Source organism: Sesamum indicum, linkage group LG2 (genome assembly GCF_026168435.1).
Source record: "Sesamum indicum cultivar Baizhima isolate 11 linkage group LG2, ASM2616843v1, whole genome shotgun sequence".
In the NCBI taxonomy this organism is placed as follows: Eukaryota; Viridiplantae; Streptophyta; class Magnoliopsida; order Lamiales; family Pedaliaceae; genus Sesamum; species Sesamum indicum.
The window spans coordinates 1,031,528-1,048,585 of NC_142658.1; the positions used below are offsets into that span (position 1 = coordinate 1,031,528).

Sequence of the window (17,058 nt, forward strand, 5' to 3'; positions counted from 1 at the left end):
TTGCTCACGCAAACAAAAACCCAACACCAACTGCATCATTACTTTTTGGCACAAATGTCGAATTTACCCCTATACCCGCTCTTGATGTGGGGTAGCAATTGAGTCATGATGACGTCACTTTTCATAATTTGTAAGTGAATTTTATTTATGACTTTGAGATATTAATAAATTTATAAGTTTATTGTATTTATAATCACAAGTATTTGAATCTTATTTTTATCCTTTTTTTTTTTTTTTTTTCATATGCTTGCTGATGAATGAATAATATGAGCCGTCTTGCACGAGCGATATCGGCTTTTTTTATCGGAAAGGTAACAGTAGGGGAACTCCATTGTTTGGCCTATGGTCAAAATAAAGACGTGCATGTCCTAATCGTATGTTTGGGTTTGCTGATTTGCAGATAAGGAATTAGCATACCGTCTCTCTTTCATTCTTTCCGTTCATAGTTGAAGAGAAACTCTATGAGGTATTGGTTTCGATCTGATTGTGCAGTTTTGTTCCAATCAATTCGTAAGTGAATTCCTTTTATACCCTTAGACCAATATGTCCACTCTCTATCAATACCGGAAACCATTTTGCTCGTTCTTTCGTGTAAAAAAATATCAAATAACATGAATCAAGACAGTAGGACAATAGAATTTGAACATTATTGTTACAGTGGGAGCTGCATTATTTGATGTTAACACCCATTATATATACAAGAATATTTTGGTAGTTTGATGATGAGTGAAGATTGAAGTCATTTCTGAAGATTTTGTCATCTTCCACAGCGTGAGGTGGGGTTCTCATCTCAGAGGGAGCATTACCAGTCATATCACATACTAAATTCTGTATTTTTTCTTGTGTGGGGGAATATGATTTTGCCTTCTTTTGGCCCTTTTCTGATAACTGAAAAGACCATGGAATAGAGTTCATTGCAGATACCCATCTTTTGGACATGAGGAGATGGGGAAAAGGAGATACTCAATTAAATCATATTCCAACCCCAATATTGAGAATAATTTTAGTTATTACTTTAAGCTTTCCATTACCAACCGCCTCCCATTGATTTTGCTCCTACTGTTCAAGAAGAACGTTTTACCAACTTGGTCTTGCGTGTACAGTTGAAGAATCGTGTGTTACCAACTGGCCCCCCGTTGATTTTGGTATACAGTTCAAAGAGAGGGATCAATCATGTAACAATTATAAGGGATATTATTTCCCCAACAAGCGGAAGAAGTATCCCATTGTGGGCATAGAATTTGCCTACCAGAAGCCGAAGAAGTACACGAAACTCCAGGCCGAGAAACCAAACCTTGACAGAGGTTCTTGTCAAAGCATGCAACCTGAGTGAGAAAAGAATATAGAAAACGAGGGATCGTACGGGGCATGTTAACAGCTTGCAATTTAGAAGAGCAGAATGCATCTCATTAAACGGACCGATGAATAATAGACATAAAGAAATACACATTGTTCTGTACACATACTGATGAAAACTAGCGCCCAGTGAGCACTCTTTACCGCGACAAACAGAAATCCCCCCAGCCGACTACTCTGTATTCGCTCATGCACATTTTCTTAACTTCACCCAGAGAAAAACAGTATACACAGATAAAATCTTCACTCATATTGTACCTCTCCACCCCGACTTTCTGATTCCAGATAGAGAAGATGAGGAGACCAAAGCCTTTTCACAGCACAGACAAGACAGACTGCTAACAGCTACGCGCATAGAAATGCATTGCAGAGAGGTACTCGTATGCATAATCGACGCACTTTTGCCAAATATGGAGGAACCCATCATACGTTTTTGCTGTTCAAATTGTGTCGACTCTGTCTATGACATCCAATGCTTTGATCCGGTCGATATCAAAGTTAATGATTGGGACGGAAGATGGCCTCCTGATTGGGAAAGGATCCCTCTTATTTTCACTTGTTGGAGAATGACTGCTGCTCTTGCTCAGCCTGTGGTGCTTGCATAGCCTCGTTTTTGATGTATCAAATTCCTGACTCTTGCTTATGCCAGGGGTCAGTTTCCGTTTACTCACGTCTCGGAGCATCTGCTGGTCCTCGATGGTCAACGCCGATGATGGTGAGCTTGGCTTCTGATTTGACAACTGGAGCATCTTCTGATTTGGGGACCTAATAGGGGATTTTACCGGAGATCTAAGTCCGCCATTCGCAGCCCTTGATTGGCTGATAAGATGATGAAGCCACACCACCAAATCAAGAATGTAAGCTTCTGCTTTCTCCTTGTCTGCGTGATGAAGTGTTTCGACACGGAGCAAATCAGTTTGGCCAGCAGGTTTACGGTTCATCTCGGACCTGAAGTAAAATAAGGCATTCAGGCAAAAGACAAGAAATTGAGATCATTAGAAGATAAGCACCAAGGAAGTCAAACTCACCCGGTATTTGCCCATTCTCCGACCCAACCAAAGCCATGGTGAGCCCTGTTTTATATTATTCCACATAGTCAAGGTGTGCACAAGTATTTAGAAAAGTTTACAGTAGAGAACACATGGTACTCGTACAAGGAAAATCACGAAAGACAGTAAGTGCATGCAAGGCATCCAAGCTATTTTAACATATACAAACCAAGTCAGACTCTGATACTCAAACTACTAAAAACAAGGACTTTCCCTCTAAGAAAACAGGGACAGAGTTGTAATTTGAAGTTCATTAAATGCAATCGACCCCCATGAAAGGTAATTGTTTGACAGGGATTGCAGTTTTACTTGGTTGTATTGGTGGCCATGGGGACCAGCCACTGCAGAGTTTTCTCCATTTCTGCTTTGATTTGTGGGACCGTTAGCTGCACAAGGAACAACCAGATGAATCAGTACAACTATGTTGATGCATAAAAATCATATTCAAGGCACAAACAATTAAAACAAAAAAAAAAGAAAATTATTATCAGACGGTGATCAGTTAGAAAATGTAAGTACCTCTTCCTTGAGATGAAAAGATTGTAATCTGGTTCGCAGTGCCGACTTTATGCTTGGTGGCAGTCCCTGGTACAGAGCATCTCTTGTACTTTGTGGCACGGAACTAGATCTAGTCACCTGATTAACATCACAGCCTTAGTTCAGAAAATTCTGCAAACTCTATGTATGGCAACATCATCCTTTTTAAAGGATAAGCGACAAACTTCCGAGAAAATGCAAATATTCAGTTAAGCAACATCACCTACTTCTGGACATGAGGGGAGGGGGTAATGCATCACGACGAAGCAACAATTAAGAGAGAGAAATAATAAGTGCAACCCCGAAAAAGTACTTTACTGAGGAATTAAGGAAGAAAAACTCACAAGTGTATCAATCTGGGTAATGAGATTCGCGTAATGCAGCGCAAGCCCAGCAGAGCCCAACTTCTGATGGTGGTACTTTACCGGCTTGTTTCCATCTTTAATAGTAAATCCATCAAAAGAACAAAATTACAATTATACTCCTATAACTGAACCTAGAGATTGCACAGAACATCGACATTGACGACAGAATATTGTAGAAAGCATGCAACATTAACAAATAAAAGCACAGCAGCTGCATGATTTTGGACACTTTATATCAAGCTCATATGACACATTGAGCAACAAAGAAATATTCTACAGGCAATTCTTAGAAATTTCATACATATTCAGGTTTCGAATTTTCAGAAGTTTTGCTTGCTTTAATGAATTCCAGAAACTGCCAAGTAGTTTAATGGTTTTGAATACATTACCACTGCTACCAAATGCGGAATGGATCTCCAAATGTAGAAAGTGGACAATGTCGACAAGCTTCTCCATCACCTTAACATATCAAATATAGAAGATGAGCTTGTTGATTAGAAGAAAACTCTTGATAAGAGAAACAACCATAAAATTAACTTTGCGACATACATTGCAATATAAATTCTAATAAATCCAGTTGAAAAAAGCTGCTTTAGTCATGTAGACGTATAGCATACATCTGGAACCCATTTAAAAACAAAGAGCTCGGAATTGCTACCTCCTCCAAGATCTTAGACCACAGGGACTTTTTTTTCAAACTCTTAACATGTTTCTTTTGACTCTTCAGCTCTGCACGCAGAATCGCTAGGCTGTCTCCTTCAGGAGGAAATCGAAAAGAAGAATTAAAAAATGAAAGTCAAAAGTAGAGTACAATGAGAGAGCAGCTGCACATTTAACACAAGCTGTCACAATTGGCATACAGCAAGAAAAACAGCATAGCAGACTTCATCACAAACGTATGCAAGTATAAGTATAAAAGCAGGAAACATCAATAAATTTCACCAAAAGAACATACAGAAAAAAAGCCATCAGATAGGAAGCTTCATCAAACCACCTTGGCAGTCTGTTAATTAGGCCGATAGAACATGTGGGATGAGCAGCAAAACCTAAGGCCAGATGCTAGAATGGGAATATACAAGTCTTTTTCCCACCATTAATTGAGCTAAATAGTTTAGATCCCCTTTTTGCATGAACCCGAGAGAAAAAATCTAGTGTTTGTTATTCCTAAACTTAGTCCATGTAAGAAGTCAGACACTATTAGATAAAGAATATGATCTGGCAAAAAGAAACCAAAATTGCTGAAGATCGGGCCAACTGCAATCATCGGAAGGATGAAAAGAAGAATGTGATTAAAGTACAGCTGTCAACGCTAATGCATTCAATCTCAAAAGGTTGTCATAAACAGGGAAACAAGAAAGATACTATGATAACAGATCCCTGGTCGCTTAAAAAATGGGGAATTGAGCAATACAAACAGATTGAAAGGCAACGCATATGGAACAAGCAATTGATTGGGATAAAAGATACTGATTTGACATGTCCAGTACCAACAATACACAACGGGCTTAGACAATAATCTACAGGAATCTTTTACTTTTTTATAAAATCAGCAAAGATTTTCTCTTCTTTGTTTGAGGAAATTATCATTTCTACAGTATTAGGCAAACAATGGGTACTGGTCTCTTGTAATAACTAATAACTAAAGTATCATGGGTAGTCTAAAAGAATTGTTGATAAAGTAAAAAAATAATTACAGTTTTATGGCTGAAAAAACTAGGTTTAAGCATAAAAATAATATAAAAAAATCTAGAGAATGTCAAAACAATTACCTCCCTGCGAAGTGTTTGAGTTATCCCCTTCTTGAGCCTTGCGCCGACAGTCCTGTTCAAATCTGTCCAGTGCATGCATTTCATGATATAGTTCCTGCGACCTAGACATATTTAATATCTCCTTTCGAAGTTCAAAGTCACCCAAATAAAGAGCTTGAAACCATCTTTAAACAAAAGAGATGTTTGCTGAACAATGCGTGTAGCCCTCCATGTTCAAGAACTATTCATACTTCAGTGGCATATTACCAGAATTAACCTTAAAGTCTAAGGCGTCAAATTGTTCATCCTTTTTAACTTTAACCATATATCTATTCAAAATAAATTACACAATTTTCAGTTTAGGATTCACAAATCATCAAGAGACCCTGAAACCTTTCTAGAGTAACCAAGCTCATGGCTGTGTCTGCTAGAAAAGAAATCTCAAGATGGAGATAGTGTAGCATCACTATTCACATAAAAGTTCTCTTTTAAACAAACTAGCCCACAATGTTAAACACCCTCGATTTTCTAAGAAGGATATGAGAGGAGATACTTTACTTCAGCACTACTGTCATTGTACATAAATCATTGGCAAATAGCATCTTTGCCAAAAGGAGGGAAAAAGGAAACAAACACATAATGATGTGATAACTTACAGCAGTGTACTGAACCAACACCATTAACTGCTGCATCTCAGTTTCTGCTTCTTCTTTCAATTGTTTGTGAGGTGTGAGTTCCGACTCCAACCTAATTTTTCAAGTGAAACTAAATATTATATTGGAAGTTTACTTGATGTGTTAACAACCACATGAATACAAACAGAGAAAGGAAGTTACTTCTCAAAATAACGGTCCAAGTTGTGCCACTGAGGATCCTTACAGCGATTACCAAAGCGAATTACTTCTCCAGAAAAGACTTTGAGTTCATCCCTGATACAATGTAGACAAAATGAGCCAATACTTTTGGGTAGGATATCTAATACAATGTCAAAGGCTAATGAGCATAACATAAAATGTGCAACTATTTCAAATATTAACACCTCTTGTCAGATGCAGCAATGCTCAGGAGTTCATCCATATCCCTTGATATTAAGCGTTGGACACCTTCCGAAGGGAGTACCACTTCCTTTAAATGTCTAATATTCTCCTCTGAGAGGGAGTGCATAAGATTGGCACCTTTGACAATTGTATTTGCCACTTCAAAAGCCAAAATTGATATTTTGATTCCTTTTGTAGCTATCCCTGACGCAAAACCACTGCTAAGGTTCAGATTAGTCATGCTGCTACCAAGGGTATCCAACACATCAACTGCTTTCCCAAGCCCAACAGTGCCTGCTCTGCCCAAAAGTGAACTCACTTCAGAGACCTGTAAAATAAAATACAGATAATATGTGGTTATTATATCCAACAGTTAAGAGAATGAGCATAAATGTGCAAGATATAAAACTTCCGTGCATAAGAATCAGTAGCATTCACAAATACAATTCAGGAGTTATACATCATCCTGGAAGATTTTGTGTGTTATCTTATTTAAAATGTTGAAAGTACATGACACAGAAGCTACAAAAGAATAACAGACTCTCTGAATTTCACAGCAAAAATATGTTGATATGAGAACAGGTACTTAATAAAACAAATACTTCCATGTACTCCGCCTCAGTAAATAATATTTCTGCAACAAGTTAAAAAAAAAAACAAAAGAAGCAACATATCCTGTTTTAAATTACTCAGAAACTCTGCATAGAAAAATTAAGCTTTGTACCAAGATTTCACGTGAAACTTAAATTAGGTATTCAATAAAACGTGGCAAATCCAAAAACGAAATAATCGGCAGCATAAATAAGTTTGTTAAGAATAACACTCGTGGGAACACATACCTTGGCAATTGCAACTTGCTTTGATCTTGTCGACCTAGATTTATCTGATAAAGCCCTAGACAAACGAGGTATACCGTCATTAATGTCATCCAAATTTGTCCCCTGAGCAACAGAATTCAACTCTGGGAATGAAAACGGTTCCGTCAGTTGCTTATCTGCAACTTCCACATCTGTCGGAACATTATTTTCTTGGATGTCCAATCCATGAGACTGATAAACTATTCCAGGGCCGTAACTAAAGTGACCATTGACATGTGGAAGCGCACCAGCCAATGCTCTGTCGTCAGTGGACCTTCTTGAGCAAAGCCCACCCATTCTGACTGTGACGACAACAATTCTATCTGCCGCTACTCATCTAACCAATCTTCAATTCAAAATGACAATCGATACTTTTCCCCAAAAGCTTCTGTGACTCACTAAGGCAAGTGGATACTGAATACAAAAAATCAGATTCTGGAAGTTCAAGTCTGAATTTCACTCCTAACAAGATTACCAAAATGCAAGCTTTGACCACTCAACTGATATTGTGAGGCAATCTCCAACTGCAAATCAGGAAATCAGGACCCATAAGCAAAAATCACAACTTGAAGAACACTCCCAGAAGAAATGGTAGAGCCAAACTATATAGTCAACGCACAAACTAGAGAGAAAATCTATATAAGAACCTGAAACAAGAAAAAGAATGTGGACGAAAACTAACAAAGATGAGAATTAAGGTAAGTCAAACAAATGACACCAATCATTAACATATTGGCATCCAAAACAGCAAAAACCTGAACCCCACAGGCACGCTCTAGTAACAGAACAAATGAAAAATTAAAACTCAACCCGTGATATACGCCAACAAAATTACAAAAATCCAATCTTTAATTCACCAAATCAAACTTCAGAAACCCCTATCGAAGTGAAGGAGCCAAAGAAAATAATTTTATCACTTACAACATGCAAATACACAAATACGTTACATCTATTAGTGTATACACATAGAGGGGTACTTTTTCCAAGAGGCAGAAAGCAAATAAAGATGATGACTTGGATCTAAGAGAAAGAAAAGAAAGATTCTTGTCCGCGTCTGTTTCTAGTCCACGAAGAACAGATACACACAAGTCTAAGAGAGAGATTAATTACAATGATGATGAAGGAAAAATATAGGGATCATAGCAGATTACAATTGTGTCTCTATCTGTAGATTGGGTTGGTTCTTGGAGAGTGTTGTGGACTCTACCAACAAGGGTCTCTGAAGACTGAAGGTAATTAAGATTCAAGAAAGTACAAAAGGGAGCAGTTTTTGTTGTCCCAACCTTCAAAGGGACTCTTCACTGTTTCACTTAAAGAGTAGTATTAGTGGTGTAAGCGCTGATGCTGATTGCTGCTGACTCTTTCTCTCTCTCCCCCCCTCTGCTACAGACCAAATGACACTAAAATCAAGATTCAAGAACTAGGTCAGGGATGGAGTAGAGAAGCCCACCCACTTTCCTTCCTTTCTCCCCCTCAGCCTCTCCTCTTTCTACCTGGTCAAAACCCCAACAAGTGAAAATACATCTTGCGTAGTAATTATGGTAATCTTTGAAGTCAAGGTTGCACTGCTAACTAATTACCATTTTCAGTTTTTACCACTGTGACAATTTTGTCATCAAAGTTAGAAAGTGTGGATAACCTATTCTTGATTCTTCATCACAAAATGGAAATAGAAAATCAGGATAAAATTTTGATTCTTGAAATTACCTCTCCAGTTTGTGGAAACTACAGGGCCTTTTCTGCAAATTTGATGCTCTAATACTCTATTTTTGTAAGCTTAACTTCATTGTTTTAATTTAGTTATTAATATTAATCAATCAGACTTCTAAAGGGTGCAAATAAGATTTGGTCAAGGACAAGTGGTGAACTCAAGAATTTGTGTTTGAGTTTTAAAAAAAAAGTGTACTTGGTTAATTTAATTTGATCGGAGCATTAGTTTATTATGAGTGCGATTGATTGTCCAACCTTATGCATTCAATTAATTATAATCAATTTATATTTGTGCCATTATATTATATTTAATTGTTTACCAAAGAGTTAACTAGTAAGCAATTGACCCGTTGCAATGCTGTAAACATATAATTGATACGTATTTTATGTTATATTTAAATTGATGGATATAAAATTAAAAAAATTTCAAATCTTTTCATGTTAGGAGAATTTAAAATTTATCCCTATTTAATAAAATATAATTAAAATTTACTATTGAAGAATTTAAAATTGTCTAAACAAATACCAAATTAATTTGAATTTTGAGTTGTTATAATGCATTCAATTACATTGAATAATTCTGTGGAAAGGGAAAGATAGCGACTAAAATCGACAATAAGGAAAAGGTAAAGTCATTAATTTTCTTTGAATATTTTCGACATCAAATCAATTCTTATGTGATAAAATACCCTTTAAATCAAATAGACCAACATAGATTTCAGTCCAACCAAAAGAATTTCGAGAACACAACAAATCATAATCATATGTCAGGAATTCATTGCCATCACAAATAGGGAACTAGAATAGACTGTCCAAAAGTTCCAGTCCTTAAAGAAGTATATATAGTTGGAAAATTTCAAGTTATTTTCTGAGGTTTTTCATCAACTCACATTCAAACATATCTATATGGTCAGCTGAGAATGATGGATCCCAGACCTCATTGCAAGATTTGCAGACTAATTATATGCCTTTTTTTCCAAGCTTTGTTTCAACCATTGGTTTCCCCGAGAACTCAGTCAAGAAGATCTGTCAAGAAGAATTTTCTCGACGACGTAGGAGTTACCTTTCCTCAGGGTAAGATCTCACCTTAAGAGAACAGTAGGGATGAATACAACCTTGGATATCAGCATGAAATACCTCGAAATTTTAAGGCACAGATTTTCCTCAGAGTATTTTCATGTTCATATTCCTGTGCACTTCACAAATCTTGAAGTGATGCTGATGTTTTGCAATATCAATAACATCTTTCGGCACATTAACCTAGCATAATGGGGAGCACCTGGTATGCCATGGGACTCGAGAAAATCCATGCCTCAAGCTTAGAAAACAATCCTTCTTGATTTCCAGCACATAAACAATCTTTTAGAGAATGCTTTGCAAACACTGCAAACAATTTTGCGCAGACATCCAGTATTGTTCTCCGTACAACAAACCTTAATAACCAAAGATTCATGAGTTGCTTGGCACGAGGTACCATGGTTGGTCAGTTTCAAGAAGAATAAAAGTTCGTATACAATGCACGGAGTGAAGGTTTTTCAGATTTGAGTCAAATAAGGTATAGAATGGACCCATTTTTCTGTAATACCTATGGCCAATGTAAAGTTATTGATTTAGCCTAGAACCAGTAGGAAGGTGAAGGAATAAATATGTAGTCCATAGAAGCAAACGAGGCTGATTTGCTGCACGGAAGACTAAAATATCAATGCGAACCACCGTGGGAGTTGCTAACTGATATGAGGTCTTCAAGTTCATCAACGATTGCATCATAGCAAAAGAGATACTGTTCCTGCAAAGCAAGGAGTATATAGTCAGCAAGATGCATGAAATCACTTCCAAAATTATTTAACAGAAAACTTTTAGCAGTATATAATCTTACCAGCACTCTTACTTTTCTAATTTATGTCCAAATAGTGACAATAAGTCTGGGAGAATCAAATAGTGAAGGATTTCAAAGATAATCTGAATTTGCTATCATCATTTATGTTAACCCAAATGGACGTATGTTCAATCAGTCTCTCCTCTCATACCTATTAACTGAATGATATCCAAATGCTAAAATAAATGCAAATATTTGGAGAAACACACAAGTAACTCAAAAATATCCTTATTCCAATATTAGGATACACTATGCTTTCCCCCAACATGAAGTATGATTTTTCAATGATGAAAGATAGTTTACGTGATCTAAGCAATGAATAACTAGTTTCAATTGCACAGACGCCTTCTTGTCACTCTCACTACAGAATATGAATGACGAAGTATCAAGAATTTGTACCATTGTTTGAACCATTCCAATTCGTTGTGACCTAAATGTGGTGATGGTGGTAACAAGATCCAAAGCAGTCATATCTCCAATAAGAACTCTTTGGATAGTATTGTGGATCAAACAGTATGTTCCAGTTCTACCAATACCTGCACTGCTAAAGCAAATAAGTGTCAGACTATATAGAAAGTTCTGATAATCACATTATGTCAGTCTAGAAGGCAGACCTGCAGTGCACAACAATTGGCCCAAGACTGGGTGGAATAGCAGATACTCTTTTGAAGATTTCACGAACAGCAACAGTGTCTTTTGGAACTCCATGATCCGGCCATTCAGGATATTGAATGTGCAAAACAGATAATGGTGACACATCTGACTGTACACATGAATATATAAAATGTTTTTATTCATAATAAAACTCCACTTCTATCTTTACCAGAATATTTTCAGAAAGACAGAATAAGTGTCAACGCAACCAAGCACCTCGATTCTTCAGTTCAACTGAAAGTTAGAGGTCAACAAATTGAGAATAAAACAGAGTTCCGAAAGCAAATTCTCTCAATTGCTTGTTTTCACGCTGTACAATATTACGTATCATTTTCTTTTTCTTTTCTTTTCGTTTTTTTGGATAAAATTTCAGATTTCAAAGCTTAACTTATTTATAGATATCGAATTACAGTGCGCCAAATCAAGGAAGTGGCACATGTTCAAAGGTAGAAGGAAAGAAGAACAAGGTTGAGGCCAAATTTGGGTTAACAAATCAATCCAGTACATTAATTGCAAATGCAGCAAACACTTCCTACTGCACTTCTTCAATAGGCATCATACTTTTTTGGGCTAACATTCTTAGTTGGGCATGTGACCGGTAATCTGCGATTCACATGTGGAGAAATCTCTTTATAAGAGTTCAACATTTATAGACTACGCAAGTATTCCTCACCTCCTTGTTTTTCACCTCTAAGCATCGCAGAATTAATGAAGTATCTGTTGTTTGAATCCACTTGGTAGTGATGCATATGTTTCCGAACTCTCTAGGGCCATCCTCTGCTTGGAAGTAATCTCCACACTTCACTGCCTGTATTTCGTTTCATTACAGGAATCAGGCAAAATCAGGAGTAGTTTGAATTAACATGAACGGCATAATCCTAGTAGAAATCAAATGCACTTAACCGCATACAGAAATAACAATAAATAGGATGCCAACTAAATATACAAAAATGCATGCTCAAGGAAGCAGCTTCCACGTTGATGATTTACTTACTGTTCAATCAAATGAAACGGTCACACTAATAATGGGGGAAAAAGTTCGCAAAAGCTGAGAAAAATAAAAGCAATGACTCTTTTGTAGAAGGTAGCAAACATAATCACTACATCATAATACTACTTATCTTTTGCTATGAGATCGCAAGATCAGATTGCTTACGTAGGTACCGTCAACCAACCGGGTGAGCATAATTATGGCAGGACAATGATACTGAAGTACCATTTCCCAGAAGTCCTCTGAGGTGTTTGGCAGTGGACCTTGAGTTGCAATAAACCGAGAAACACTTTCAGAAGTCTACAATCAAAAGAATCATTTGGGAATGGATTAAAAAATCAATATACAAGACCAAGTGTGTTATAAGTCTGCCTTAAAACAGCATCAAATTCTAGTAATAGATTAAGAAAGCAGACCATGACAAAGCTTGCATTGATATATCCCATTGCTGAAGGTTTGTAATCCTTATGTTGCTTTAAAATAACCCTGTTATCGTCAACTGAGCAACAAAGTTCAAAAGTTATTATTCCTGATCCGGAAAGATGAACAAATAATTTAAATGGTGAAGCACATTATCCTGCCAATTAGCGTACATGGTAGGACATCAGTGTAACGGTTCTTGCGCTGATGGACGCTGTTGAGCGCAACAGTGCATCTACTTCTCATTTCCAAAGCTTCCATTCTTCTTGCCTGTAATCAAGCAATGTACGCTCCACATTATTAAATGTAGAAAAGAAACTAGGTTGGGGACATCACAAATTGCTTAAATGTAAGTCAGGATGAATAGAATACATATAGAAACAGAAACAGAGATAGAGCTCCACTACACTAAGATGACATACAATACGTGGCGGTGCAAAATAAAAAAGCAGAATGAATGTGGAGATGCAATGCATGGTATGTTCAGTGATTGGTTGGTCTTTAACTTCCAAGTTTATCTCTCATAGGGGGTGATAGGTCATGCAGTGAACCGGTAAAAGACAAATTGCAATGTTCCCTAACAAAATAATTCACCTGAAGTGTACACCAATTTCTCGGTAACTAATATAGTGCTGCTCCTAGAGCAACTGGTGGAATCCACTTAGTTGTTTGCAAATCAATTACAGGAAGACACATGTAAAAGGAGGTGCTCACCATACAAAAATTTGTCAACACTTCATTCAGTAATAACAGTAACTAGTTATTCCCGAAATACATTAGTATTTTCCTTTTCCTATCCGCTAAACCATTTTCCTTAACAACAGAAGCTGGATGTAACTGCTTCAGCTTTTCAAGTGCACCATACCAAAGCAAGAGAACCAAGATTTTCAAATTCAATCTCACCGTTTAAGGATAAATAAAGACATGGCAGAGTCTGGTGCCATATTACAGGTTCTTACATCTAGCACCTCATTTACTTAACCAGCAATCAGATATACCTTTCCCACATGATGGCCATATCATTTATATGGAAGACCCATGACAAGAATTGCGACTGCTGAAATCCCATAAACTTTTCAAGTAAATGAAGAGCAGCCTAATCTTGTTAATCTAGATATTCCCAGAATTCATTCGCATTTAAATTGAAGTCAGAACTCAGCCATATATAAATCCTTAAATTGCTCTATGTTCCCAACGTTTACAAACTACAAGGGAACTCAAAAGTGGAACTTCATTCCATCGCCTAAGGAATTTAAAGAAGATAAACGTATTATTCCCATTCTCACCACCTTTTTAATTCCACACGCATGTCTAGTTTCATTTACTAGCTTGAGAAACAAACAAAACAAAAGGTGACGGAAATTAACACCTTACTGCCGTCATACAAACAGTAGCTAGCATTTCAATTTAAACAATCTAAAAGCAATACAAAATTACGAAATCGCAAACAACCATGCTCATAAAATAAACAACGAACAAGTAAATCAGCACATATATCCGAAGCAGTTCCCTAAATACCTCTAATATCTGAAACTCATGATGGATCGTTTGCGGGGAGCCAAATCTCTTGCCTTTGAAAACTTTGAGAGCTTCGTAGCAGTGGCGGAGCTGATCCTCCGAGAGGAGCCATCTCTTGGGGCTCGAAACGGCGGATAAATCGAAAGATTTGGCCGCCGCGGCACCGGTTGAAAAGCTTGCAGCCGTATTGCTCATCACTGATCTCTGGCCGTGTCAACGACTCGCGACGACTTTACCCGTGGCTCCTTCCGTTTCGTAACTTCTTCCTCCAACTCCCTGCTCAATTACTATTTGAAAAAGCGAAAAATTTCATCTTTTCGCCCCGATTTTACATCTTAATTGCAAAGTAGTCCATATCTTCTTCTTTTTTCCTCAATATCGTCCTCCCATCCCATACATAATTTTCGACCAAAAATTTCAATTTAGTCCTATATCGAATAAAATTGTAGTTTTGCAATGCCATCATATATTAATAGTTGTATTATTTTCCAAAATCCTACTAATAATTCAAATGTATTTTTTTTTTCAAAAACTCTTAATTGCAACATGAAACTAAATTTCTTTTATATTTATACATTTTGAACAATTCAAATTTTAATAAGGTTGAACATGATGATTCAAAGCAAATGTTTGAACCCATCGAAAGGAAACAACTACTTTCTGTAGAGAATGTGCAATTTTCTGAATAGAATATGGCTTTAAAACTTTTAGCACTTCAATATTCCCTCCCAAGTCACTCTTTTGCAAGAAAGGAATATATATATATATATATATATATATGTAGTGCACCGATGGATCTAAGGGGATATTTGTTTTATTTATGATAATACGAAAGCTAAATTACTGTTTTATTTTTCATAGGGTAAATTGCTTATTTTTCTTTATACATATGGTAAATTGCTTATTTTTCTTTATACATATGGTAAATTGCATTTTTTTTCCTTTAATTATATCATGTCATATATTCAAGGGTATTTCAATCATATTAAAACTTTTGGCCGGTAAATTATTGACAAAATGAAAAATTATGGGACGATTTTGTAATTGAGTCTAAATTTAAGGACCTAAAGGAATTTGACCTAATTCATATGTACATTTCCAAATACATAATGCGAGCTATAGGAATTTGACAACCCTACTAAAACCTTGTCATGCATTTCCTCCACCGCTACCACTCCGCCTACATCAGCCGCTGCCGCCACCACCATCACCACCACATTCGCACTCTGTATGATGCTGTATCCTCCTTGAGATGTCCGCGGGACCGGGGCCTCGACCACGCGGTGGAGCGTGAGAAGCACCTCAAACCTCTGCTTAATCTTAAAAACTTCATCATTTCCGAGCCATCAAAATCAGTCCCACTCTCCCTAATAACCGAATCGAAAGAACGCTTAGGAGTCCCATTTCGTCCCATTGAGTTTATTCGGAAATACCCTTCAATTTTTGAAGAATTCCGCCCGGGCTCTCTCAACATCCAACCCCATATTAAACTCACCCCCGAAATTGTGTCTTTAAACTCCGAGGAAAATTTGCTCTACCAGAGTGTAGACTATAAGCAAGACATTGCGGGCCGCCTGCTGAAGTTGTTGATGATAAGTAGAATAAATAAAATTCCGATCGTTCTGTTGGAAAGGTTGAAATGGGAACTGGGTTTGCCCCAAGATTATGAGAAAGTTATCATTCCCGAGTTTCCGGATTATTTTCGGGTGATTAATGGGAAGAATTTTGGTGAAAATAGTAAGGTGCTTGAGTTGGTTTGCTGGAGTGATGAGTTTGCAGTATCCGAGATGGAAAAGAAGCGGCTAAAGGATGGAAAGATTCAATTTCCTTTGCAGTATTCGAAAGGGTTTGAGATAGATAAGAAGTACAAGAAGTGGGTGGGTGAGTGGCAGAAGTTGCCATATGTGTCGCCTTATGAGAATGCAACGCATTTGGCCACCAAAACCGATGAGTCAGATAAGTGGGCAGTGGCAGTGTTGCATGAGTTGCTCAGTCTTTTTGTTGGGAAGAAGGCAGAGAGGGACAGCCTTCTTAGTTTGGGAGAGTGTTTTGGGCTGAGGGCGAGGTTTAAGTGTGCAATTTTGCAACATCCAGGGATTTTCTATGTCTCAAGTAAGATTGGGACATATACTGTGGTTTTGAGGGACGCATATAAGAGAGGGATGTTTATTGATAGGCATCCTTTGATGAATATGAGGTTCAAATATGTCCAATTGATGAATGTAGTGAAGGATGAGGAGAAACCGAAAAGCAAAGAGAAAAAGACAGGTATTGATGTGATTAAAGGAGGAGAGGAATCAGAGGATGGTGAGGGTGGGGAAGAAGATAATGACATGTATGATTCGTCTGATGATGATGAGAATGATAAGTCCAAGGAGGCCTTTCAGGGTGACAATGTAACTACAAGAGGGAAATTCAAAAGGAAAGGTGCAACCTTTGAAGAGAAGAATACTAGACGAAGTGCAGCAAGGAGTGCAAATGGAAGAAGAGCTGAAAAAAATGTGTATAAGAGTTCAACTAGGGTGGCCTTTCAGGGTGAAAATGTAACTACAAGAGGGGAATTCAAAAGGAAAGGTGCAACCTTTGAAGAGAAGAATCCTAGAAGAAGTTTAGCAAGGAGTGCAAATGGAAGAAGAGCTGAAGAAAATGTGTACAAGAGTTCAACTAGGTTTTCTGGGAGAACGAATATTCGAGGTGGCGATATGGATATTCCTAGAAGACCACCACAAAAGTTAGATTTCTCAAGGAATAGAGCTAGCTCTAAAACAGAAAGGACGCCATATAGGGGAAATTCAGCAACTTGAGCAAGTAAATCATGGATTAGGTTTGTTCTATTACGACAATTTATGAACTAATTACAGTGAGTTGTATTCTAACTATCAGCCAAAGAAATCATGGTGTTTAGTGCAATTGTTTTATATAAAACAACTTATGCTGTCA

General features: G+C 37.2%; 3 protein-coding genes across 7 annotated transcripts; 1 reads left to right on the forward strand and 2 right to left on the reverse strand.

Moving 5' to 3' along the window:
- Nucleotides 1-1,406: 1,406 nt before the first annotated feature.
- Nucleotides 1,407-8,464, reverse strand: LOC105176226 (Ikzf5 (DUF668)). Of its 4 annotated transcripts, none has more exons than XM_020691834.2 (13): nt 8,233-8,464; nt 6,932-7,473; nt 6,095-6,420; nt 5,892-5,984; nt 5,712-5,802; nt 5,077-5,170; nt 3,966-4,063; nt 3,697-3,766; nt 3,287-3,381; nt 2,925-3,041; nt 2,715-2,791; nt 2,385-2,429; nt 1,407-2,304 (listed from the first exon to the last, which is right to left on the reverse strand). In XM_020691834.2, the coding sequence occupies exons 2-13, from the start codon at nt 7,244-7,246 to the stop codon at nt 1,797-1,799; spliced, it is 1,929 nt and encodes a 642-aa protein (XP_020547493.1). In that variant the 5' UTR covers nt 7,247-7,473; nt 8,233-8,464; the 3' UTR covers nt 1,407-1,796. The 4 variants fall into 4 exon arrangements, with proteins under 4 accessions (XP_020547493.1, XP_011097261.1, XP_020547492.1 ...); XM_011098959.3 differs by having other exon boundaries at nt 8,101-8,464; XM_020691833.2 differs by having other exon boundaries at nt 8,060-8,464.
- A 952-nt stretch (nt 8,465-9,416) lies between these two features.
- LOC105176234 (protein-tyrosine-phosphatase PTP1) lies at nt 9,417-14,495 on the reverse strand. 2 transcript variants are annotated; one of them, XM_011098970.3, is made up of 8 exons: nt 14,119-14,495; nt 12,774-12,870; nt 12,597-12,679; nt 12,346-12,480; nt 11,863-11,997; nt 11,150-11,298; nt 10,935-11,079; nt 9,417-10,445 (listed from the first exon to the last, which is right to left on the reverse strand). In XM_011098970.3, exons 1-8 carry the CDS (start codon nt 14,311-14,313, stop codon nt 10,359-10,361), a joined length of 1,026 nt encoding a protein of 341 aa, XP_011097272.1. In that variant the 5' UTR covers nt 14,314-14,495; the 3' UTR covers nt 9,417-10,358. The 2 variants fall into 2 exon arrangements, with proteins under 2 accessions (XP_011097272.1, XP_011097280.1); XM_011098978.3 differs by having other exon boundaries at nt 10,935-11,076; nt 14,119-14,489.
- Nucleotides 14,496-14,557: 62 nt separating this feature from the next.
- Nucleotides 14,558-17,058, forward strand: LOC105176250 (Ubiquitin carboxyl-terminal hydrolase family protein). The gene has a single exon (XM_011098991.3). The coding sequence runs from the start codon at nt 15,270-15,272 to the stop codon at nt 16,920-16,922; it is 1,653 nt and encodes a 550-aa protein (XP_011097293.1). The 5' UTR covers nt 14,558-15,269; the 3' UTR covers nt 16,923-17,058.

Coding starts and splice junctions, on each gene's coding strand:
- LOC105176234 (XM_011098970.3), bottom strand. CDS start 14,313: ATGAGCAATACGGCTGCAAGCTTTTCAACCGGTGCCGCGGCGGCCAAA. Junction 11,998..12,345: donor GGTTGGTTGACGGTACCTAC/GTAAGCAATCTG, acceptor AACGAAATACAG/GCAGTGAAGTGTGGAGATTA. Junction 10,446..10,934: donor TTGGAATGGTTCAAACAATG/GTACAAATTCTT, acceptor CTTGCTTTGCAG/GAACAGTATCTCTTTTGCTA.
- LOC105176250 (XM_011098991.3), top strand. CDS start 15,270: ATGCATTTCCTCCACCGCTACCACTCCGCCTACATCAGCCGCTGCCGC.
- LOC105176226 (XM_020691834.2), bottom strand. CDS start 7,246: ATGGGTGGGCTTTGCTCAAGAAGGTCCACTGACGACAGAGCATTGGCT. Junction 3,767..3,965: donor GGTCTAAGATCTTGGAGGAG/GTAGCAATTCCG, acceptor TGATATGTTAAG/GTGATGGAGAAGCTTGTCGA. Junction 2,792..2,924: donor CTTTTCATCTCAAGGAAGAG/GTACTTACATTT, acceptor TTCCTTGTGCAG/CTAACGGTCCCACAAATCAA.